A 24,359-nucleotide genomic window follows, 5' to 3' on the forward strand; every position below is an offset into this window, starting at 1 on the left:
CATCCACTGCTCTTCCCTCATCCACATGCTTGGTCACCTCCTCGAAGAATTCAATAAGACTTGTAAGGCAAGACCTACCCTTCACAAATCCGTGCTGGCTGTCCCTAATCAAGCAGTGTCTTTCCAGATACTCATAATGAAGGGCAAAATTCCATTTTTCTTCCTCAAGATAAGATTGAAGAGGCTTTTGATGAAATTTAAAAAATTGTTTTTTGTGAAACATGCCAAATTAAGTCTAAAACTGCTATCTTCTGTGCAAATTCATGTAGCCAACAGCACCCCTTGAACAGCATGGGGTGCTGCTGATGTTCTGTGCCATGGGTGAGAAACAATTGGTCACTCACTGGGAGAGATCGAAACACCAGTTACAGTATGTTACTGGGTTAAAGTCCTAGAATTCCCTCCTTACAAGCATCGTGGGTCTACCTACAGCACATGGACTGCAGCAGTTCAAGAGGATAGCTCACCACCACATTCTGAAGGGCAATTAGGGACGGGCAATAAATACTTGTCCAGCCAGCGACACCCATATCCCATGAGTGAGTGAATTTTAAAAAAAATGTTTGGGTGAAGAAAGGGGAACCTATGAATTAAAAGCAGGGACAGGAACATGTCATGTGACTCACCCACCATTCAATTAGATCATTAGAGAATCCTACAGTGTGAAACCAGCAACTTGGCTTATCAAGTCGACACCAGCATTTCAAAGAATATCCCAGACAGACCCACCCCCTTGCTCTGTTGTTGTAACCCTGCAATTCACATGGGTAATTCACCTAGCCTGCATGTCTCTGGACAATATGGATAATCCACCTAATCTGCACATCTTTGGACTGTGGGAGGAAACCAGAGCACCCGGAGGAAATTCACGCCAACACTGGGACAATGTGCAAACTCTGAGGGTGGAATTGAACCTGGGTCCCTGGCGCTCTGAGGCAGCAGTGCTAACCACTGAGCCACCATGCCATCCGTGCTATACTGTACCCCACCTTCCTCATTTCACCCCCATTCTTACCAAGAATGTACCCTTAATACTTGGAGCAAAGTTCAGCTCAGTCCTAGTGGATGGCCAGCGTGTTTCAATGGAGTGCCCTCTTGCTGGCTGCTCAGCAAGTTTGCTCTCGCACTCCAAACCCACTGCATAAATTTACACATGGGGCTCTTCCATTTAATAGAGCCAGGATCAAACCATTCATGAAAAAAGGGAAGAAAGAGGTAATTTTGAGAAATGTATAATTCTAGTATGTTTTATGTTGTCTTTGTTTCTCCTCAATTGAACCTTAAAGGTGTTGAAATGACTTTTCAGGTAGTTTTGGATGTTGGATGTGGAACTGGGATCTTGTCCATGTTTGCTGCCAAAGCAGGAGCCAAGCATGTGATCGGAGTGGACCAATCCGAGATCATTTACCAGGCCATGGATATTGTAAGGTAAAAAAAATTCTGGGGCTTGGGTTTTTTGCTTTGTGCTTTCCTAGCTATTGTTTCAGGCACAGTCCTTAAAATTACTGTTTTAATGAGAGAATTCTTTTGCGTTGAAAGTCAGGCAGGAGACTGATTAGGGATGCTGGGAGGGTGAGATAACAGAAAATGGACAGTGATAAGGATCATGCCCAGGAAATAAATTTTACCAGCTTAAGTAATTATTCTGTCTCGCGTAACGTTAGCTGTCATGGTAATAGCATATTCAGGAAGATGGATATGTTGTCTATTGGGGCTAAGAATCATTAAAATTTAAGAGTGGAAGTTGCTTGCTGATTGGATTTCAGTGTTTGCAGCTAAAGACCCACAATAAACAACACTGAAACACTGTGCAGAACTAGCAATGGTGTGGACTTGTTCCTCATCACTGCTGACACAGGGAGTGAATGAGCAAGATTGTTAGAAAAATGTGTTTCATTGTTGCAGGAAAAAAAAGACTTGCAGTTTAAAACAGAGTGGGATTAGGATCAGATTAGCACGATCTTCGGAATATTGAGGCTGAGAACTCCTGGGACTCTGGGCTCGGATATCCATGGGAAGACTGTTTGGCCTCGATGACTCGATGTCAAATGTTTGATTTTTGCTTCTCAATGCTATTAGTGAGTCGCTTAAAGTCCAACAGGTTTCCCAAAATGACAAAAAGAAAGTGGTGATGTCACTGTGTTTTGACCTATGTTTTGTGGTATTGATGTGAATTTTGGTCTGTTCTGTGCAACTAATGGAAGTCCCTGGAATTGGGTTGCTGCTTTTTCAACCTCACTTGTGCATTACTTGCCTGCAGGTTAGGTGGATTGGCCATGCTAAATTGCCCATTGTGTCCAGGAATGTGCAGTCAAGGTGGATTAGCCATGGGAAATGCAGAGTTACGGGGTGAATGCACGGGTGTGGGTCTGGGTAGGATGCCGTTCAGAGAGTCAGTGTGGACTCGATAGGCTGAATGGCCTGTTTCCACACTGTCGGGATTCTGAGAAATATTAGAACAAATATTGTCCATGTCTTTAACTGATCTCTTCTATGTCTCATGGAGGAAGTTGACAATGAAAGAGTTGAATTGGTGTTCTGTAATTTGCAGTTGTTAGTAGCGACTCATTTCAAGGTTGCGTAGAGTACTAGCCTTACCTTCCCTCCTTCAGAAACCTCTGCAGCTAACGGTAAAGGTAAAGTCACCACAGTCTTATTAGGCGGCTCTCTCATTAGAGAAAAACAACTGATGGTGGTGGTTTAACTTGAGGGTCACCATGCCTCAGATAAGGGGAGGGACAGAGAGAGCCCTATGTATGGTAACCTCAACCAGTGCAGGAATTGAACCCATCCTGTTGACGTCAATCTGCATCATAAACCAGCCATCCAGCCAACTGAGCTAAACCAAGCCCCATATCCGGGGACTGGGCACCGGTGAAGCGCTATCATGTTTTGATTGCACTCCTGTTTATTCTATAGGGAAACCATTATTTTCAGGCTCAGAGTATTGTCACAGGAGGACCATGATGCATTTTCTTTCACTTGAGCATCGAACATGATAAGGTGGGAATGAGGAAAGACGGAAGCAGAGCTGAATCAAGTAAAACTGACCCGAATCATTCCAGTGGTTTCAGAGATAAATGGACCACAGCACAAGTGATGGAGGTTGGCAGAGCTTTTTCCTCAGAACTTACTGCACAGGGGAAGACCATGCAGCCTACTCCACCTGTGCTAGCCCTTTGAAGGAGCAACAAAGTTGTGGCTCCCTTGCCTCTTTCCCTTTAAGAGTATATTTTCTTTCCCCTTTACCAATCCTTTTTGAAAATTGTGATTGAATTTGCCACTGCCTGCCTTCCGGGGCAGTGCATTTGTATCACTGCACTAAGCAAATTTCTTCTTATCTTTGTCCTTCCTTTTTTGCCTGTCATCTTCTGATTTCCTGCTCCCAATTGGCATGGTGCTGATGTATGTAGTGCAGGCTCTCTGAGTGTGAGAGAGAGAATTGGAAAAGCGAATGAAACTCTGCAGTTGCCGTATTCATTATAAGGGACAATCCTGACCATAGTATTTCTTGTAAAGCCTGGACGTAAGTTGCTTATCTGTCATCTTGACTGTTGTAGTGCAGTGTAGAAGAATAACTGTTGACACTATTGGCAGTTTGTGATTTAAAATGAACAGAACCTTCATTAACTTGTTACCAAGTGTGAGAACTGAAGTAACTACAAGATCCAATTATTCCACTTGCCCTCAAAATGCCACGAGTTTTCCCAAGTGACCTTTGCTTTCCCTTTTTACCCCACTCTAACTCCTCGCAGATAAGTTCTTGATTTATTTTCCCATTCCTTCCTCACTAAAGAACCTCAGACAGAGGTGGGAACTCTCAGACCGACCAATGCATGTTTGCTGTTCCGAAACAGTACGAAAATAAAATCAAGAAAATAAAGTTGATCCGAATATGTTTCCTTAAACCTGACATGGCGTGCTGTTTCAGGGTGACCTGTTCTCTTTTATATTAGCCTCTTTGTTCTGCAGTAGGCACTGTCAGGTGGAAGGAAAAATGTCCCTCATTTATAGATGGAAATTATTTGCCAAGGAAATTACACCATAAATTTTGACTGAGGTGCCCTGAGCATACCATATGCCCAAGGTTATCAGTGGATTGTCTCAAACTATTTGGATCAGTTAGTTAATTTGCTCTGTTCCACTCCCCAGCACCTTTATTCTGCAGATAACAATCACTTTCATCTCCTGTTATAATTCTTATGGACAAAATTAAAATTGTCTGTGTATTCTTCTCCCTCTCCCTTTCGTCTGATTTTGAGCTCTCTGTTATGCTTTTCTCCTTCATTCTACTTATCACCACACACCCTTGAAGTTTTCTAATTCTGCTTCTTTGTGAGTCTAAATCCTCTAGATGTGAACAGAAGGTATTGCTACAATGTGACTGCAAATAAATGTGTGACTGACGATGAAGAGAGTAGGAGAGAGTGAGGTCTGCAGATGCTGGGGATCAGAGACAAAAAATGTGGTGCTGGAAAAGCACAGCAGATCAGGCAGACCCGAGGAGCAGAAGAGTCGACGTTTTGAGCATAAGCTCTCCGTCAGGAATGTTGAAGAGCTTATGCTCAAAATGAAGAAAGTAGTCCCAAACCCTTAAAAGTAGTTCCCAAAAATCAGAAACTATTCGTTGAGAAATAATCCCAAGGAGGCCTAAAAAAACCTGTTTTGGTTACGTATCGATGCCTTTTGACGGGAAGCCTTATTTTTACTTGCTTTGGCGTCTCTGCTTGTCACTACTATTCATTTTTCCTTTTTGTTTCATCATCTTATTTCTGCCAGTCCACCCTATCTTCTCTCTGTCTCTCACAGACTCCATGACAATCTGCTTATGTGCCTCTGCGCATTTTCTGAATTTGCCAGATGGGAGCCAAACTCCTGTTGATTCAAGCTGCAACCGGATTCGACCGGCAGAAGGAAGATGGGCATAAAGGGATCGGGTGTTGAACTCTCAGGTGGCAAAGCAATTATATAGGCATGAAAACAGGCCATTTGGCCCATCTGTCCACACTGATGTTTATTTTCCCAAGCTATATTCAGTGACTAGGGTCTCAAATTGCCCAATCTAGGGCCATTTGGGGGCTGCGATGGGGGGACTTGGGTAAATCTTTGAAGGTGCTTGTCTGCACCCACCCTCTGCCATTCCTGCCCCCCTCTGTGTTGTTTTTTTCCCCAAGACGAAACCGACCCAGCCTGCTAGTCTTTTCCTGATGTATGTGTGACCCGTGTGGCTGAAAGTAACGAGACAAAAGCAACCATTTAGGAGCATGGAGGCCATGGATATGGGATCAGAAGAAGATTGAGGCATGAGTTTGGGATGAGAGTAGATTAGGACTAGGGTATAACAGTAAAGCACAGAAATAGGGCAGGCCTGTGTAAAATGTAGATTGTTGAGGAGAAATGGCAGGTTGTAAGAGTTAATGGGATTGGCATCTTTCCAAGTGGTTGATAGTTGTGTATAATGAAGGCCAGTCCTGTAAATTGAAATTTCTGGGGATGACCTGATCAGCGCATTATAGATTTATTAGAATCTTAAGCTGTGCGCTTTATAAGTAGATACACAATTGAAATTATACGGCTAAAGTAGTTTAATTTGTATTCGCAAATTTTTGTCTAACATGTGAAAGGCAAAAGCAGGCAACTTCTGACCAAAAAGTATCTAGAAGGCAGCTCAGTATACAAATAGTCATTTGGAGTACAGAGCTAGTTGGCAGTTGACTGTCAGTCGTCATTTAACTGGTACCTTCTTCATGGCAAAGACTCCAATTAGCACTGTCTCCTTATACAACGTAACAATATTGTTCCCTTTTATGTTAGTATCTCTTGTGAAAGTCCTATGTGAGTTTAAGATAAGTGTCAACAGATGTAAAATTTGTCCAGCATTGCACAAAATAGTTTGGGGTGAACTATCAGTAGACAATGAGCCAAAAAAAAATGACACTGGGCAGAGCACATGTGACAATTTGACAGCTTGCTCTAATGTGTCCTCATTTTGCTTAATATCAAGTGTCTGTTTCTTAACATGCCTGTGAATCCCTATGGGAAGTTTTACTAATTTCAGGATGCAATATGTTAGTGTCAGTGTCAGGAAATTAATTATTGGGTATTTAAATTTCACTCTGTACCTGTTTGTACACTTATTGTTTAGCAAGTTGTTCTTGTTTCTGATGCCAGGGAAAATGAACTGGATAGTGTTATCACACTCATTAGAGGAAGGATTGAGGATGTCGAACTTCCAGTTGCTAAAGTGGACGTTATTATTTCGGAGTGGATGGTGAGTGTTTTTAAAAGAAAGTAATCAAGATTGCCACATTATGAATGTACAGCTGTGCAAGTGTTTGAACGTAACAACTACCTTTTTAAATTTCTGCTTCTTCTACCCCTTATGTTGCTATGAAACATGAGAGGCACTATATAAATGCAAGGTTTTGTTTTGTCACGTGCTGGTTAAGATTGGGAGCTCTCCCAACTGTTGCAGAGATCTGGTTCTGTATAACTATGCTGGTGCACCTTCCTGTTAAACCCAGGCTTCATCAATGGTGTCTCTGTGTGTCTTCATTTGCTAAAATTTCATTCGATAACCTTCTATACCTCCTGGTTCATAAGACCAAACAAAATAGGAACAGGAGTAGGCCATTCAGCCCTTCGAGCCTACTCTGCCATTCAATGGGATCACATTCCTCGTCCAGTTCATGTATTTTCCCCCTAATCCTTGATTCCCCGACTCTCTACCTCAGTCTTAAATATACACAAAGTTTCTGCACCCGCAGCTTTCTGCGGCAAGGTGTCTCAAAAAGTCACAACCTTCTGAGAGAAGAAATTCCTCCTGAACTCCGTCTTAAATTCATGTCCCTTTATTCTGAGACTGTGTCCCTTAGAATGTACCATGAAGAGAAGCAACCTCTCAGTATTTACCTTGTCAAGCCTGTTAGGAATCCTATATGCTGTATTGAGATCACCACACACTGTTCTAAACTCCAGTGAGTACAATCCCAACCTGTTTAACCTTTACTCATAAAGCACTGCCTTCAGACCACAGATCATCCTAGTGAACTGCCTCCAATGAAATGACATATTTTCTTAAATAAATTGAGGGGAGGCAATAGTCTAGTGGTATTATCACTAGGCTGTTAATCCAAAGACCCTGGTAATGTTCTGGGGACCTGGGTTCAAATCCTGCCATGGCGGATGGTATAACTTGAATTCAGTAAACTCTGGAAGTAGGAGGCTAATGATGACCATGAATCCATTGTCAATTGTTGGAAAGCCCCCTTTGGTTCATTGATGTTCCTGAGGAACATCCTTCCCTGGTCTAGCCTACAAGTGACTTCAGACCCGTAGCAATGTGGTTGACTCTCAACTACCCACTGGGCAATTAAGGATGGGCAATAAATGCTGGCCTGGCCCTAATCCTGTCAATGAATTTTATAAATAAAGCACCACAACTGCTCACAATACTCCAGATCTGATCTCACCAGCACCTTATACAGCTGCAGTAAGCCTTACCAACTATTATACTCCAACTCTTCTTGATATAAGAGTTCAGTGGAACACCAGGAAAACACAGTCTGGGGTCATTGTTTCCCTGGTTTGAATTCGGTTTGTACAGACTTCAAACTTGCTCTGGGTCATTCTGCCATTGCATGTTTCACCTGATTGAAAATCAACCTGACGTTAGGGTTTGAAATGTTGTACACTGCATATCCCGAGTATAAATGCACCAACAGAGGAACGCATGAGAGACAACTACATGTTGCAAATTATCTTCTTGATCCATGCTGCTTTTAGTCTCTAGAGGTGGGCAGCAACCTCAAAAACTGTGATAGAACAAAGGACCCAGGAGTAGGCCATTCAGCCCCTTGAATCTGTTCCACCATTCACTGAGCTCGCGATTGATAATTGGGCTAACTCGAAAGACCTGCCTTTGAGTGGGTGAGTGAGTTATTTAGTGTCATATATATGTAGAAAGATGCAGTGAAAAGATTGATTTGATTTATTATTGTCACATGCACCTACATAGGATGAAAAGTTTTGTTTTGCATGCAGTAAAGGCAGGTCATAACGTACAAAGCGGGTGGCTCAGTGGTTAGCACTGCTGTCAGACAGCCTCAGGGACCCAGGTTCAATTCCACCCTGGGGTGACTGTGCAAACTCCACACAGACATTCTCCCCGTGTCCACCTGGGTTTCCTCGGGGACCTCTGGTTTCCTTCCACAATTCAAAGATGTACAGGTTAGGTGAATTGGCCAAGCTAAATTGTTCATAGTGTCCAGGGACTAATGTCCAGGTGAATTAGTCAGGGGTAAATGTAGACTAATAGGGTAGGAGAATGCGTCTAGGTGGGTTACTCTTCTGAGGGTCGGGATGAACTTGTTGGGTCAAATGGCCTGTTTCCAAATTGTAGGGATTCGATGAATGTGCATAGCCTCACCACAATCCAGTGCTGTTTTGAGATACGAGGAGAAAAAAAGAAGTTGCAGAGATAGAGTTCATCCTTCAAACATAGCTCCAGGGCTTCTGCCAGGTCTCTGCAAGGTAGTCCAGGCCTCTGAGTTGCCCACAGTGGCTACAGCAACGAAGATTCTGTCAAGAGTCCACTCTTCAGGCATACACAGCCAGGAGTCTCTGCTCCAGGCACCATCTCTGCCAAGTCTACACTCCAGGTCTAAGTAGCCAGGACTCCTCGGATTGGGCACTTACGCTGCTGCAGGTGATGCCCCCTCCCTCGAACCGGACACCACTCCGACCTCCCCACACCATCAGAAGATGAAGGGAATAAAAGGAGAGAGAGATAAGGATGCAGTCAGCCTGGAGCGGATGGGTTCTGGAGCCTGAACATTACCTTCCGTGCAGGTGCTGCCATCTTAAAGAGGGCCCATATCCCTTGATACATTTGGTTAACAAAGATTTATCTATTTCATTGTTATAATTAACGACTGATCTAGCATCAACTGCTGTTTGTGGAAGAGAGTTCCAAACATCTCCCATCCTTTGTGTGTAGAAGTGTTTCCTAACATCTCTCCTAATTCTCAGACTATGCCCCTAGTTCCAGAATCCGCAAACAGAGGAAGGACAATTGCTGATGTGAAAATGCTCCTTAAGGTTTCACTGTTGTGTGCGGGGGCTTTCTTCTGAGCTTGTATCGCTACATTTATTCATGCTATTCCACGGTTGCTGAGGAAGTACTGTACACCCCTATACAAATCTTTGTGAGCAGCTTAGCTGATCCTGATGGAAGGAGTGCCCCAAAAGTTTACCAATCTGATTCCTGGGAGGCAGGACTGATGTATGAAGGAAGATTGGATCGACTGGATTTAAAAGTATGAGAGGGATCTCATAGAATTTATAAAATTCTAACTCCACTCTCAGGAGACTGGGTAAGCCATTTAGGACTGAAATGAGAAGGAATTATATCAAACGGTCAGCTTGAGATAGGAAGGATGTTATTAAACTGAAAAGGATACAGAAAAAAGTTACAAGGACATTGCCAGGTCTGGAGAGTTTTGTGCTATAAGGAGGCTGTATAGGTTGGAATATGTTACCCCAGATGATGAGGGTGACCTTATTGTGGTTTATACTTCCAGCTCGGCGAACAGAACCACAACGGTGACCTTATCGTGGTTTATAACATCATGGGCGGACATGGATAGGGTAAATAGAAAAGGTCTTTTCCCTTGGGTAAGGGGAGTCCAAAATTAGATGGTATAAGTTTGAGGTGAGAGGCGCAAGTTGTAAAAGGGACTTGAGGGACAAAACGTTTTCATGCAGAGGCTGATGCATGCAGGGAATGAGCTGCCAGAGGAAGTGATGGAGGCTGGTACAATTACAACGTTTAAAAGGCACATGGATGAGTATATGAGGTTTTAGAGGAATATGCTGTTAAATAAGACTAGTTCAGTTTAAGATACCTGGTCAGCATGGATGAGTTAGACAGAAAAGTCAGTTCCCTTACTAGGTAACATCTTCAGTGGGCCTCATGTGAAGCAATGCTGAAAATTCCTGCTTTATTTATATGTCTGGGTTCCTTTTCTCAGGGGGTGTTAGATGGTGTCTAACTCGATGTGTTGGTTGATAGAGTTCCGGTTGGAATGCCATCCTTACATCCAAAACCTCAATCTGAGCTACAAATCTTCTCAAAACTCGCTAAGAAAAGTCAGTTTCTGTGCCTTATGACTCTATGACTGTCAGCATAAGTGGTTGAGGCCAAAATACTGAATGCTTTTAAGTAGAGGTTAGCGACCATTGGGTATGGAGAAAAAGCAGGAACAGAAGCCGAAGTTGGATGAATAGCCATGATCATTATTAAATGGCAGAGCATGCTCGAGGGGCTAAATGGCCTACTCCTGTTTTGTGCTTCTATGTGTGCTCCTGAACTGCTAAATTTTTATTCAATCTCTCCTCTTTGCCCATTTTTGTTGTTGTTGTTTCTGTTCTTTCAGTTACGTCACTGGGTATTTTCTGCTTCAGATTTATTTCTGCTGTTGCAAAATTGTAATCATTTCCTCCTCCTGCCTTTGTTCACATCTCTGTCTCTGTGCCCCACTCTCTGGATGCACTTTGCCCTCTCGCTCTGAGATGAGTTTTTGGGACGGTTTTATTGATGCGAATGCTTTCCATATATTTTCTTGGATGAGTTAAGGTACAGATCAGCCAGGATCCAGTTCCAAAAATACTTGCAACAGTCCCAACACACACATCCCTTAGCACAAGCAGTAAAAATGAAACAAACTAGAGCTTGCAGGCTTGAGGTTTGAGAGGGAGAGAGGGAGAGATCAACAGCCTGTTTCACACATCCCCTACTGTATGGTGGCTCAGTGGGTAACCTTGCTGCCTCACAGCACCAGGTTCAGTTCCAGTCTCAGGTGACTGTCTATATGGAGTTTGCACATTCTCCCTGTGTCTGCGTGGGGTTTCCTCCCACAGTCCAAAGATGTGCAGGTCAGGTGAATTGGCCATGCTAAATTGCCCGTAGTGTTAGGTGCATTAGTCTGAGGGAAATGGGTCTGGGTGGGTTCCTCTGGGGAGGGTCGGTGTGGATTTGTTGGGCTGAAGGGCCTGTTTCCACACTGTAGGGAATTTAATCTAATCTACTGTAACTGAACTGACTAAAGTTCTGAATTGAATAAAAAAAACTCTAAACCAAGGCAGCTAGCTGGCCACTCCCCTTTGATTATACCGGTTTTTTTTAAAGACATGAAAGTGCTTCAGGCTAAAAGCCATCTGTTTGGGGTAAACAAAGAGCCCCAATAAAACTTTCAAACCCAGCCTAGTTGGAGCCTGGCCACTTACCCCCCCCCCCCCCCCCCCCCCCCCCCCCCCCATCACTGGGGGAAAAAAAACTCACTGGCACAGTAACCTTGTGAAATGAACTAGTATTGTGACAATGTGACCAGAAGAGTATTGGAGCAGAATTTAGCATGCGGCCCATTGGGTCTGCTCCACAATTCGATCATGGCTGATATGTTTCCCAACCCATTCTCCTGCCTTCTCCCCATAATCTTTGATCCCTTACCACTCAAGAAGGTATCTGTCTCTGTCTTAAATACACTCAGATACTTGCACTGCACTTCCCTCTGTGGCAATGAATTGCACAGATTTACCACCCACTGGCTGAAGAAATTCCTCCTCATCTTAGTTATAAAAAGTTGTCCCTTCACTATGACCCTCGGGCCCTAGTCTCTCCTAGTGGAAACATCTTTTCTACATCCATTCTATCCAGGCCTCTCATTATTGTCTACATTTCAATCACATCCACACATATCCATTTCAACTGTGTCTTTTTCAGACACAGATTCCTCAACCGCTCCTCATATGACAAGCCCTTCATCCTCGGATCATTCTTGTAAATTGCTCCTGGAACCCTCCCCTCTAATGCCAGTACGTAAAATTGATTTCACCACCTCCCACTATGGTCTGGGATGGGGATAGAATTTACACGATGAGGAAACGCTGCAGTTCGGAGGGGGGAGCTGGATGCTGATCAGTTTGGAGAGGAAATCTGGGGAATACATCTGGCTAGGGTAATTGGAAAAAAAACCTGTGGGGACAGCTTCCCTGTCGAGTCAGGATTGTTTCCTCTAATTTTCTTCGGGTCAGAACTGCTGAAATGCCAGTGTTCCCAAAGGAATGGCAACATGAGTAGAGCAGCTGGATTGTGACAGTTAACATAGTGGAGGTGAACATAATAATACCTGTGTAATAACATTGCAGTGTTGTTAATTTATTACAGTATTACTGTAGTGAAGAAAATCTTTTCAAATGATTTCTCTCATTAGGTGGTAATATTTTTCTTGATTTTTTTGAATCACTGCAGTTCAATGGTCTGTCACAAAATTAAGTTCCTTTAAAGGTCACTGTGTATAGAAATAGATTTTTGGAAATATCTGCAGTAATTAGGTGAGGCTGTCAAAACTGCAAATAAATATGCTGCGTGACTGTTTAATATTCATTTTTTTTCACCCTATTCAATTTCAAAAACAATGGTTACGCAGAGCAGTTTTGTGAGCTTAATGGTTTACTTTCTGAGCTGTAACAGCTCACTGCTTGTGTATTTAAATGAAACATTGAGAGCGTTTGTTCTGATTCATGTGAATTGTCCAACAGCGCCATGTTTTAGGCAGATACTGCAGGGATCATTCAGTCCCTCAGTCCTAGCAATGCAGCAACCTTATCAAAGGCAGGGACTGTGACTCAGTAATAAGAAGGGAATACAATGGGAACAGTCCTGTATTTTTGTTAGTTGCTGTGTGTTGTTAGAACTCAAGAAACCTACCGGTTAAGAGTTTCAGCAGTTCAAACAAACATGACCAACTTGACTGCTTTTCAGTGAAGCATGAATGAGGTCTACCTTGAGTGTTACATTTTGCACTGGGTTTTTGTTAGAATCATAACTTCATTATTGACTGCAGCACTGATCAGTGTTGACCTCCAATATGGGTGACTTGTTTCTTTAATAAGAGTTAAACATGCTTGCTGATTGAGTCATCCAGTTGTCTTGCTTATGGTTATAATATTATTGCGCTTCTCAGTTTGAGTGTTCACACAATAATACAGGTAGTTCCCTGGGTTGATAATGCAGTCTGTTTGTAAAGTCACTTTGTACGCAATTCAGAACACAATACACAACAATGTAAAATAGCTGTTTGAGAATCCAGGAAATGTTCATATGTCAGATCTTTAAAATTGTACCCCTGAATAGAATCACGTTCGTAGGGTGAGCGTTCATAAGTCAGATGTTTATAAATTGGGTTAGAGACAAAATAACTGCAGATGCTGGAATCCAAAGTAGACAAATAGGAACCTGGAAGGACACAGCAAGCCAGGCAGCATCAGGAGGCAGAGGAGTCAATGCTTTGGGTATTAAGTAGGCAAAAGTGAAGACTCCAGATGCTGGAAATCCTAGTCTAGATTAGAGTGGTGCTAGAAAAGCACAGCAGGTCAGGCAGCATCCGAGGAGCAGTATACATCGAACGCCTTATCTTTCGCCTCGGAACTTCCACGCCAGGGCATCAATGTGGACATCACCAGTATCCTCTTTTCCCCTCCCCCCACCTTACCCCAATTCCAATGTGCCAGCTCAGCACCATCCTCATGACCTGTCCTACCTGCCAATCTTCCTTCCCACCTATCCACTCCACCCTCCTCTCTGACCTAGCACCTTCATCCCACCCATATCCACCTCCTATTTATCTCTCCACGCCGGAGGCTCCCTGCCTCTATTCCTGATGAAGGGCTTTTGCATGAAATGTTGATTTTCCTGCTCCTCGGATTCAGCCTGACCTGCTGTGCTTTTCCAGCATCACTCTAATCTAGGCTTTGGGTATTAACTCTTCTTCAGGAATTTGGGGACCCATTGTCGAGAAAAGCACTAAAATTATTCACCATGGAAGTATTTTTGGGGTTTAAGGTGAGTGATATCTCTGTGATTAGTTCACTTTAAAGTTGATGGCAAAGAATGATTGGTGTTTGACAATAAAAATCAATTGTTATGGCCTCTTCATTTGATAATGTGTGGGACCACTCTTTCAAGTTCCATCACAACAGAATGAATGGACTTCTGCTGTGTATAGTTTCAGCTGGTCTTGTTATGCCTCTCTGCATTAGCATTCTCCAGTTGTTGGATTAGTGGTGCTGGAAGAGCACAGCAGTTCAGGCAGCATCCAAGGAGCAGCGAAATCAACGTTTCGGGCAAAAGCCCTTCATCAGGAATAAAGGCAATGAGCCTGAAGCGTGGAGAGATAAGCTAGAGGAGGGTGGGGGTGGGGAGAAAGTAGCATAGAGAGATAGGCGGGGGGGGGGGGGGGGGGGGGAGAAAGTAGCATAGAGTACAATGGGTGAGTGGGGGAGGAGATGAAGGTGATAGGTCAGGGAGGAGAGGGTGGAGTGGATAGGTGGAAAAGGAGACAGGCAGGTAGGACAAGTCTGGACAAGTCATGGGGACAGTGCTGAGCTGGAAGTTTGGAACTAGGGTGTGGTGGTGATCTTCTGTAATTACACCGGCACCACTCCCCACCTCTCCCTCCGCTACATTGATGACTGCATTGGCGCCACCTCGTGCTCCCGCTATGGGCCAAGTGTTGGAAAATGGGATTGGAATATTGAGGTGGTTGGTTTTGACGGGCTTAGACACAATGGGCTGAAGAGCCTTTTGCTGTGCAGTAGGCCTCTATGACACTATGGCAATGAGTACCTTCCCTCTTACGTTTTGGCAGTTAGCATGTGGGATTGCGTTGTCTACTTTTTTTGCATTCAACTTGAAACTGTTCCTTTCCTTGCTATGAGAGAAATGTCGAGAGATCCTGGTGAAGTTAGGGAATTTCACTCTTTATGACCAAATCTTTAGATTTTTCCAAAAAAAGGCCTATATGAATATTTCAGAAACCGAAATGAATATTCTCCTGTAAGGTAATGTTCCAGTGTTTGCAAATGTCTCTCTGTCAGCTGTTGGACCTGTGACTGCGCAGACCTATTCATTACTCTTTCTTGATTTTATCTTAGAAATATTAAAATAATCACAGCCCTGGCGGGAATAGGGGCTGGAAATCAAGCCTCAGTATTCTGCAAGTTGCCACAAGGGTAAGAATGAGCAATTCAACGTGGAGGATAGTTGATTTGCCTGGCTGTGATGACTGTCTGAACAGAAAGAAAATCACACCAGGTTTCATCAGTGATCGAGAAAACAAAACATATTTATTATCACAATCCTACCCTCTAAAGAGCAGCAAAAATGTATTACTAACTATTACTGTGCAAACTTATGCTATACCTTCTTTAAATACATTCACACACTCACTTTCATGCACAAGTCAGCTGCACAAGACTGTTTTGCAGAAATGTCGTGGGTGCAAAATATCGATAAAAAGGAAAAAAATCTGAGAATCCAAGTGTCCAAAACACAAGGCAGCAAGGGCAACAAGTGGGGTGGCACGGTGGCTAAGTCGTTAACACTGCTGCCTCACAGTGCTACGGACCAGAGTTCAATTCCAGTCTCAGGCAACTGTATGTGTACATTCTCCCCATGCCTGTGTAGGTTTCATCCGGGTGTCCCGGTTTGAGGTGTCCTGCTTTTAGTGCACAGGACATACCTGAGTAATTTCCCATGTTGTTTGGCAGATGCCAGTGTTGTAACTGTACCGAATGAGATTCGCTTGGGAAATGGCAAGTTCTGAAGCGCAAATCTTTGGTACAACTGCCTGAATGTTGTTGGGGTCCATAGTCTTTGCAGTATCTGGTGCCTCCAACTATTTTTTCATATCATATGGAATTAATCAAATTTGTAGACCCCTGATATACATAATGTTGGATACTACTTGAAAGTAACGTCACAGGTAGACATGATGTGGAGGAGCCAGTATTGGACTGGGGTGAACAAACTTAAAAATCACACAACACCAGGTTATAGTCCAACAGTTTTGTTTGGAAGCACTAGCTTTCGGAGTGCTGCTCATTCATAGCTACCTGTTGAAGGAGCAGTGCTGCGAAAGCTAGCGCTTCTAAACAAATCTGTTAGACTATAACCTGGTGTTGTATGATCTTTAACTTTGCTCACAGGTAGACAGGCTGGTGATGAAAGCATTTGGCATGCTTGCCTTGATTGGTCAGAGCATTGAGGGTAGGAGTTGGGACATCATTGTTGTGGCTGTACAGGACATTGGTGAGGCCACTTTTGAAATACTGCTAGTTTTGGTCGCCCTACTATAAGAAGGATGTTATCAAACTGAAAAGGGAATACTGAGGAACAAAGGGACCTTGGTGCACAAGTCCATAGATCGGGTGACAGCACGGGTAGACAGGGTGGTGATAAAGGGATACTGGTTGCTTGCCTACGTTAGTCGGGGTGTAGAATATTAGAGTAAGAAAGCTTTGTTACAATTTTAGATGGAATACTGTGTATTGTTCCGGTACCCATGGAAGGCCATGATTGGATTGGAGAGGATGCAGAGGATGTTGCCTCAGTTATGAGGAGTAAATGGATAGGTCGGATTTGTTGTCCCTGGAGCAGAGGAGGCTGAAGGGGGACCTGATTGAAGTGTACAAAATATTGAGAGGCATAGACAGAGTCGATCATGAGATTCTCTTCCCCATTGCAGACGTGTCTAATTCTTGGAAGGTTTAGAGGAAATAGGAGAAAATTTCTTCTCGTCCAGAGGGTACCAGAAATGTGGAACGTGCTGCCCGAGAGGCTGGTGGAAGCAGGTGCTCTCACAACATTTGAGATGCGTCTGGATGAACATTTAAATTGCCAGGTAGACCAAGTGCAGGTAAATGGGATTAGTGCAGTTTAGTGTTTGTTGGTCAGCAAAGACATGTTGGACCAAAGGGGCCTGTTTCTACGCCATATGATTCTATAGCTGTATCCAATAGTCAGAAGTCACCCAATACCAGGTTATAATTCGACAGGGTTATTTGAAAATACAAGCTTTCAGAGTGCTGCTGTTTCATCAGATAAAGTTATTTGTCCACCCCAGTCCAACACCAGCATCTCCACATCCACTCAGTAGGATCATGGTTGAGCCAACATTCCTAACATCTGCTTTTCTGCCCTTTCCCCATAACTCTTGATTCCCTGACTGATCACAAATCTATTTCAGCCTTAAATATACACAAAGACTCTGCTCCCACAGCTCTCTGTGGCAAGGAGTTCCAAAAACTCTCAACCCTCTGAGAGAAGAAATTCCTCCACATCTTAGTCTGAAATTGGTGCCCCTTTATTCTGAGACTGTGCCCTCTGGCCCTAGACTCTCCCATGAGGGGAAACATCCTCTCAGCATTTAACCTGTCAAGCCCCTTAACAATCTAATATTAGTCAAGAAGATGAAAAGGAGATTTAATAGAGATTTTCAAGATCATGAGCGGGCTGGATGGATCAGTAGGTAGGTAGGGTGAGGCTGTTCCTGCCCATCTAAAGAACAGGGACAAGACGGAATGGATTTAAAGTGATTTACAAATGAAGCAAGAGTGATACATGGAAAATGTTTTCACACATTGAGTAATTCTGGAATGGAATGCATTGCCTGGTAATGTGGTGGAGGTTAGTTCAGTTGAGACATTCAAGGTGGGCATTGGATGTTTATTTGGATAGAAATGGTGTACAGAAATACGGGGAAAAAAGCAGGAGATAGCAAAGAGTTAATGATACTAATTTGAAGAGCCAGTGCAGATAGGATGGGCTGAATGGCCAAATTCTATGCCAGAACACCCTGGCAGTTTTGTCGATCCAATTTCCACTAACCTGGGTGCAGTTGATAAGTTGAAGCTGTAGCTTAGTTCAGAGGGTTTTAGTTTGATTCTCCAGCTCATGTGTCCTGGTCCCAGGCAGAGCCATACATGGGGATGCTGTCATAGGCAAAAGCCTGTATATTAATAATGTTATAAATCAGTTGCAGCACCTGTTCTTGATTGGTATCCAGTCATCCCTGGTAACAGTGCTCATCTGTGGTTGAGGGTCTTGTCCTTGAACCATTCTTTCGTAGGACGTTGGTGTCATTGGCAAGTGCAGCACTTGTTACCCATCCCAAATCTCCAGCTCTGATTGTGGTGAGACTTGAATCCATGTAGCCAGAGCATTCATCTCTGGATTAGTATTCCAATCTGCACTACCCCAACATAAAACAAATCTAACTTACCATCCTTACTCTTATATCCTGTTAATGAAAGCCTAGGATACTGTTTGCTTTAATACTGTACATAACTAACTATGATAGATTCTTGATCAGTCAGGAAATCTAGGGTTATGGGGAGAGAGCAGGAAAATGGATGTGAGGAATGTCGGAACAGTCATTTCCTATTGACTGGTGGTTCAGGCTCAAAGGGCCAAATGGCCTTCTCCTGTTCCTGTTTCTTAAGGCCTAAAGGTCTGAACCGCATTCTCAACCTGCCTCTGTCACTTTGTGGGTTACACACATGTACACCCGGGTGCCTCCACTTCTGTATAAAGTGATACCAAAATTCCTCTCGAATAAATTATGGTGTCACCTCTCAGCATTTGGAAAATCCAAGAATTTTATAAAGATGGGTCTCAGCAGTCTTTTGTTGTTGTGTTTCTGCTTGCAGCTACTTGTGAGTTGTGGACCTAAAGCCCCAGAAGCTGAGAGAGCCCAATCTTTCATCAGGATTATTACCTGCTGATGTGAGATTCCCCTGACGTCACCTCAGATTTTTTTTTGCTGGTACAGCATTGACGACTTCTGACAAACCGCCCACTTCAGAACTGTGCTTGGAAGCAATATGTACGTTGTCACCAGTGACAGCTGCTTCTATTGAGCTGTCGTCACTAAATTACCCTTTTCAATACTCTGGTACTGGGGCTTTGCATCCAGATTTCTCAGTTTGAAGAAAAAAACCTTCTCCACAAGAGACTGCAGTGAATTGCTGCCGATGAAGAAAGACTTGCATTAATAGGATGTCTTTCATAGCCTCGGGACAATCTGAAGTGCTTTCCAGCCAATTAAGTGCTTTTGAAATGTAGTCACTGTTGTGGTGCAGGGAGATGCGACAGCCACTTGCCACATACAAAGTCGTGTAAGTCGCTATGTGGTCCATGACTAGTCATCTTTCCCTATTGATCTTACATTGTCCAGGACACATAACAATATATTACTGCTGTTCTTCTGAGAAGTGCCGTGGAATTTCTTACATTTTCCCCCCATCCTCCATTACCCCTTTGCCACCACTCCCCTATGTAAAGCCAAGACAGGACCTCAGTTGAAAGTATTACAGTGCGTCCCCAATTTACAAACATCCAACTTAGGAATGTTCGTATGAATGAACACAATTTTAAATATCCACCATATGAACATTGCCTGTACTGATGAATTGCTTTATATTGTCAGACGCTGTGTTCAGACTTGCATACAAATTAACGTGCAAACAGACTGGTGAACAAAACCCACTGGATTGACTGGGCTTGTATTCACTGGATTTTAGAAGAATGAGAGGGGATCTCATAGAACCATATAAAATCCAGATGGAACCAGACAGGCTAGATGCGGGAAGAATGCCCCCGATATTGGGGAAGTCCAGAACAAGAGCTTGTAGTCGAAGAACAAAGAGTAAGCCATTCTGGACTGAGATGAGGAAGAATTTGTTCCCTCGGAGAGTTGTGAACCTGTAGAATTCTCTCCCACAGAAAGCTGTTGGGACCAGTTTGTTAGATATATTCAAGAGGGAGCTGGATTAGATTAGATTCCCTACAGTGTGGAAACAGGCCCAACAAGTCCACACCGACCCTCCGAAGAGTAACCCACTCAGACCCATTTCCCTCTTCCTAATGCACCTAATGCTGTGGGAAATTTCCCATGGCCAATTCACCTGACCTGCACATTTTTGGACTGCGGAAGGAAACCGGAGCACTCAGAGGAAACCCGCGCAGACACGGGGAGAATGTGCAAACGAGGAGGATGTGGCCCTTGTGGCTGAAGGGATCAAGGGGAGAAAGCGGGAGTGAGATACTGAGATTACATGATCAGCCATGATCATGTTTTTGGGGGGGGGGGGGGGGCAGGTTTGAAGGGCTGAATGGCCTACTCCTGCACTTTATTTTCTATGTTTCTGTGTTTGCAACCTAGGAACTGCTTGTATCCATCAGTCAGCACCTCTGAGAGTGCAGGAGACCCTCAAAGAAACTATTGTGTCAGCCTCATGTTCACCTCTCTGAATGCATGTGGAATGGATTTGTACTCCAATGATATTCCCACTACACCACCATATCCCCAACAGTAAATAAGCCCAACGTGATATCCTTGCTCTTATATTCTTTTACTAAAGGTCAAGGATATGGAATGCTTTAATAATGTATATATTTACAATGGATAGATTCTGGATCAGTAGGGAATCAAAGGTCCTGGGGGAAATGCAGTAAAATGGATATGAGGAATGCCGGAGCAGCCATGATTTTATTGAACGGTGAGCAAGTTTGAGGGGCCAAACAGCCTCATTTGCTGAAAGGGAGCCAATAGATGTGCCGAAAGTTAAAAGATGCGAATGTTTATTCTGATGTAAATTGTAATCACATGAGCCAACTGCTCCCCAAAATCAGAAATTTCTGGAAAGCCTTTCAGCTGTGACTAATTTCTACCCAGTTCCACCCTTCATATCTAGCAAGCTGGGAGCTTTGTATGTTTTAGCTGTATGCAGTCGTGATGCTAGAGAATTCTGTTTCCTATTTATTAATATTTCAGCCACAAGGGACAATAGGATTAATTGCTCAGCAACAATGTATAGTCCCCTTATCATTGAGGCAGTTTAGTTGAATGTGTTCAGGATGTCAGAGGAGGTTTTTTGTTTTTAATATTTTTGGAACCATAATTTTTAATTTAAAATAATTGCTATCCGCTGTAGAAATGAAACACTCCAAAATATTTGAATGAACGTGCCTTTTGGATTTTAATTCAAGGAGAATGGAATCTGAAAATAAGAAGAATTGCTGAAGCTCTTGTTGTGATCCCAGCTGATGTTATTACCAGACAAGCCATATCCCAGGCAGGAACCTGACTTGTTAGATCATATTTGATTTTAGTTTAGCTCAAACAGGTCTTTGCTTCAACAATAAAATGCACAATTATTATGTAAGAAATGAAGATTAAAATAAAAAAAACTATTATGTTTATAATACAATTTCAACAATTTTAAAATGCACAGTAGAAGTATAATCCTATTAATTTCAAAATTAATGGCGGTTCAGGCTCGAAGGGCTGAATGGCCTACTCCTGCACCTATTGTCTAAAATACTCCTTTAGAAATTGTAAAGAAACAAAACTGTATTTGTCTATTACCCAGAAAGCACCAGTATCCAAAGCACTACTTAGACAATGTTCCCACCTTATTCCCCATACTTAACATCCTGTTAGGTTTAAGTCAGTTGTGATTTCAACTTTTCAACTGGAACTGCAGATGGCTTCTTCCTGGAGCTAGCGTATCCTGCTCAAATATCTTTGGCTTCAGAATCTTACCTCAACATTTTTGTTCTGGGACAAAGATGAACTCTTTCTGTCTAAGGTGACCTTATTCTCCATATGTTCTTCACTTTTCAAGGACACTTTCATGCACAATCACCCTTTTCCTTCAGAAGATCGCCGACTTATAGTGAAAGGGGAATCTGAAAGTCTCCCTCTCGCAGCTCAGGGTTTCTCTTAAATGAATAAAAATTCAGAAATCAACAAATTTTGAAGCCCCATTATTTACAGTGTAGGCACAAAGGTTCAAGGTTACAATGAAGGTCACTCCTTCTCAACCTCACCCCCTCACCTGAGGCATGGCGGTGCTCAGACAACTGGTGGTGGTTTAACCTATCTCTCATGAAAAAAACACCCCTTAAAATTATAGACATTATCCTACAGTTACTATCGCACATCATTAGGCACTGGTTAGATCAGACCCATAACATGTTGGTGCCCTTATCTAAGGAAAGATATATTGGCAGCCCAGAGAAGGTTCACTCGGTTGATCCTAGGGGTAGGAGAACTTTCTTACAAGGAGAGGTTGGGTGGGTTGGGCCTGTACTCAGTGAAGTTTAGAAGAATGAGAGGAGACCTTGTTAAAAGAGGAAAGAGACCAATCGTAAACCTGTCAACACAGGAATACTCGCATAAGTAGGAGCGAAGGAAATTTGAAGTCACGAGGGCAATTACTTCCTTGCAAATGAATGTGGAGTCCGCAGCTTAATACTGCACACGTTCAGGAACTTGTATATGAGGGGAGTATGTCAACTGTTAGATTTAAATCTGAGATGCAATAGGTAGGCTCTACTTTGTGAAAAAAATTGTGTTTGAGCATATGTAGTGGAAATGCATTAGCTGTGATATTCAGCAGTCTGTCAGTTCAGTTGGTTGTACAGCAGGTTTGTGGTGCAGTGTGATGCCAATAGCGATGGGTACAATTCCTGCTCTGATTGAGATTACCATTAAGGACTCCTCTTTCAGCTGCATAGGAACAAGAGTAGGCCATTCAGCCCATTGAACCTGTTCTACCATTCAGTGAGACTGTGGCTGCTCTGTGACCTGACACCATATACCTGCCTTTGGCCCATATCCTTTAATATCTTTGCTTAACAATAGTGTATTTGTCTCAGATTTAAAATGAACAACTGACCCAGCATCAACTGTTGTTTGTAGAAGATAGTTCCAAATCTCTACCAGCCTTTGTGTGTGGAAGTGCTTTCTCACATCTCTCCTGGATGGTCTGACCCTAATTCTTAGACTGTGCCCTTAGCTCCAGAATCCCCAACTAGTAAAAATGTTTTTTGTTATTGACCCTGTCTTTTCCTGTTAATATTTTGAAGACTTCTATTAAATCGCCTCTAAACAGTTCAAAATACTAGAGAAAATAGATATAATTTGTATAATCTCGCCTCATAACCATGAAGTCCAGGCAAATTGGGTCTGTCTTCTCTAGAATTTACAATGTTAAAGAGTGATCTGATCAAAGTTTTCAAGATATGAACAGGAAAAAACAGGGTAGATAACGATAAACCATATGCACTGGAGCTAGGGGCATAGTCTGAGAATTAGGGCCAGACTGCTCAGGACAGACGTTAGGAAACACTTCTACTCTCAAAAGGTGGGAGAGGTTAGGAACTCTCTTCCACAAACAGCATTTGATGCTGGGTCAGTTGTTCATTTTAAACCTGAGATAGATACACTTTAGTTAAGCAAAGATATTAAGGGATATGGAGCAAAGGCAGGTATATAGTGTTAGGTCACAGATCAGCCACAATCTCACTGAATGGTAGAACAGGTTCAATGGGCTGAATGGCCTACTCCTGTTCCTATGCTGCTGAAAGAGGAGTCCTTCAGACATATGGAGTTAGGCCACAGATCAGCCTTAATGTCTTTGAAAGACAGAACAGGCTCGTAGGGCTGAATGGCCTACTCCCGTTCCTCTGTTCCTGTTCAAAATCGAGAGAGCACTGAGAACACTCAATCTTTCGATTTTAGTGTTTTAAAATTGGTTTAAAAATTCTAATTCAAACCGTGAATTCAATACACTGTAAATTCTGCAGTGGAATCGGATTTGTACAAATGTAAGTAGAGATCAGTCATTGCTATGTGATTTTTGTGACAATTGTTAATTCCATGAGTGTTTTTTTTAAACAATTAACTTGGACTCCTGTGTTTATGTCAGAATGCATTCGACTTCTGCTTCAAAGAGCAGCTGCAGAGGATTAGCTATAGGCTCTACTAACTGTTAGCTATCAGTCTGACCAGGCTATTCATGATTCACGCTCAGGGGGTTTATCTGTTCAAAGCACACATTTTCCACACTCCCCCGTTTCTTTGACCATGACCACCACACTAACTCCCCCTCTCCCCCATCCCAACAAAAATATATCAGTCCTTCATGGTGGTCACTGTGGTTGTTGATACTGTAATGGGATTCTTTCTGCTAAAGGCTGAAAACGCAGTGTTCATCACCTCAACAAACAGGAGAATTCAAAGCTACTAGCAAGGCTAATGTTTAGGTGAACAGTAATGTTCATCTTTTGTGTTATCCCTCTATGGGAAAAGGGTTTAAAATCAAACTGCACTACTCTGAGTCATTAAAAAAAGTTAAAAGATTTTAAAAAGCACACAAAGTTCACCAGCTTACCCAACTTTCAATCCTAGATTGATCGGAAGCATTGAGCAAGTTTCTGTAATAAACAAGAATCATTAATTATTACAGGTAGTTAGGTGAAGGGTGATGTGGTGGCTCTGTGGTTAGGACTGCTGTCTCACAGTGCCAGGGACCCAGGTTTAATTCCACCCTCCAGCAGCTGTCTGTGTGGAGTGTGCAAATTCTCCCCGTGTCTGTGTGTGTTTCCTCCCACAATCCAAAGATATGCAGGTCAGGTGGATTGGCCATGCAAAATAGCCCATAGTGTTCAG

The 24,359-nt window shown here is 42.9% G+C and overlaps 1 protein-coding gene across 4 annotated transcripts in view; it reads left to right on the forward strand.

Moving 5' to 3' along the window:
• Positions 1–24,359, forward strand: part of prmt3 (protein arginine methyltransferase 3) — a 191,835-nt gene that overhangs the window by 50,975 nt on the left and 116,501 nt on the right. For all 4 annotated transcript variants that reach the window (XM_043705402.1, XM_043705398.1, XM_043705399.1 and 1 more), the window contains exons 9-10: positions 1,307–1,428; positions 6,172–6,271. In XM_043705402.1, coding sequence (XP_043561337.1) covers positions 1,307–1,428; positions 6,172–6,271 — 222 coding nt within the window. The remainder of the gene's footprint in view (positions 1–1,306; positions 1,429–6,171; positions 6,272–24,359) is intronic.

Source organism: Chiloscyllium plagiosum, chromosome 16 (assembly GCF_004010195.1).
Source record: "Chiloscyllium plagiosum isolate BGI_BamShark_2017 chromosome 16, ASM401019v2, whole genome shotgun sequence".
Classification (NCBI taxonomy): Eukaryota; Metazoa; Chordata; class Chondrichthyes; order Orectolobiformes; family Hemiscylliidae; genus Chiloscyllium; species Chiloscyllium plagiosum.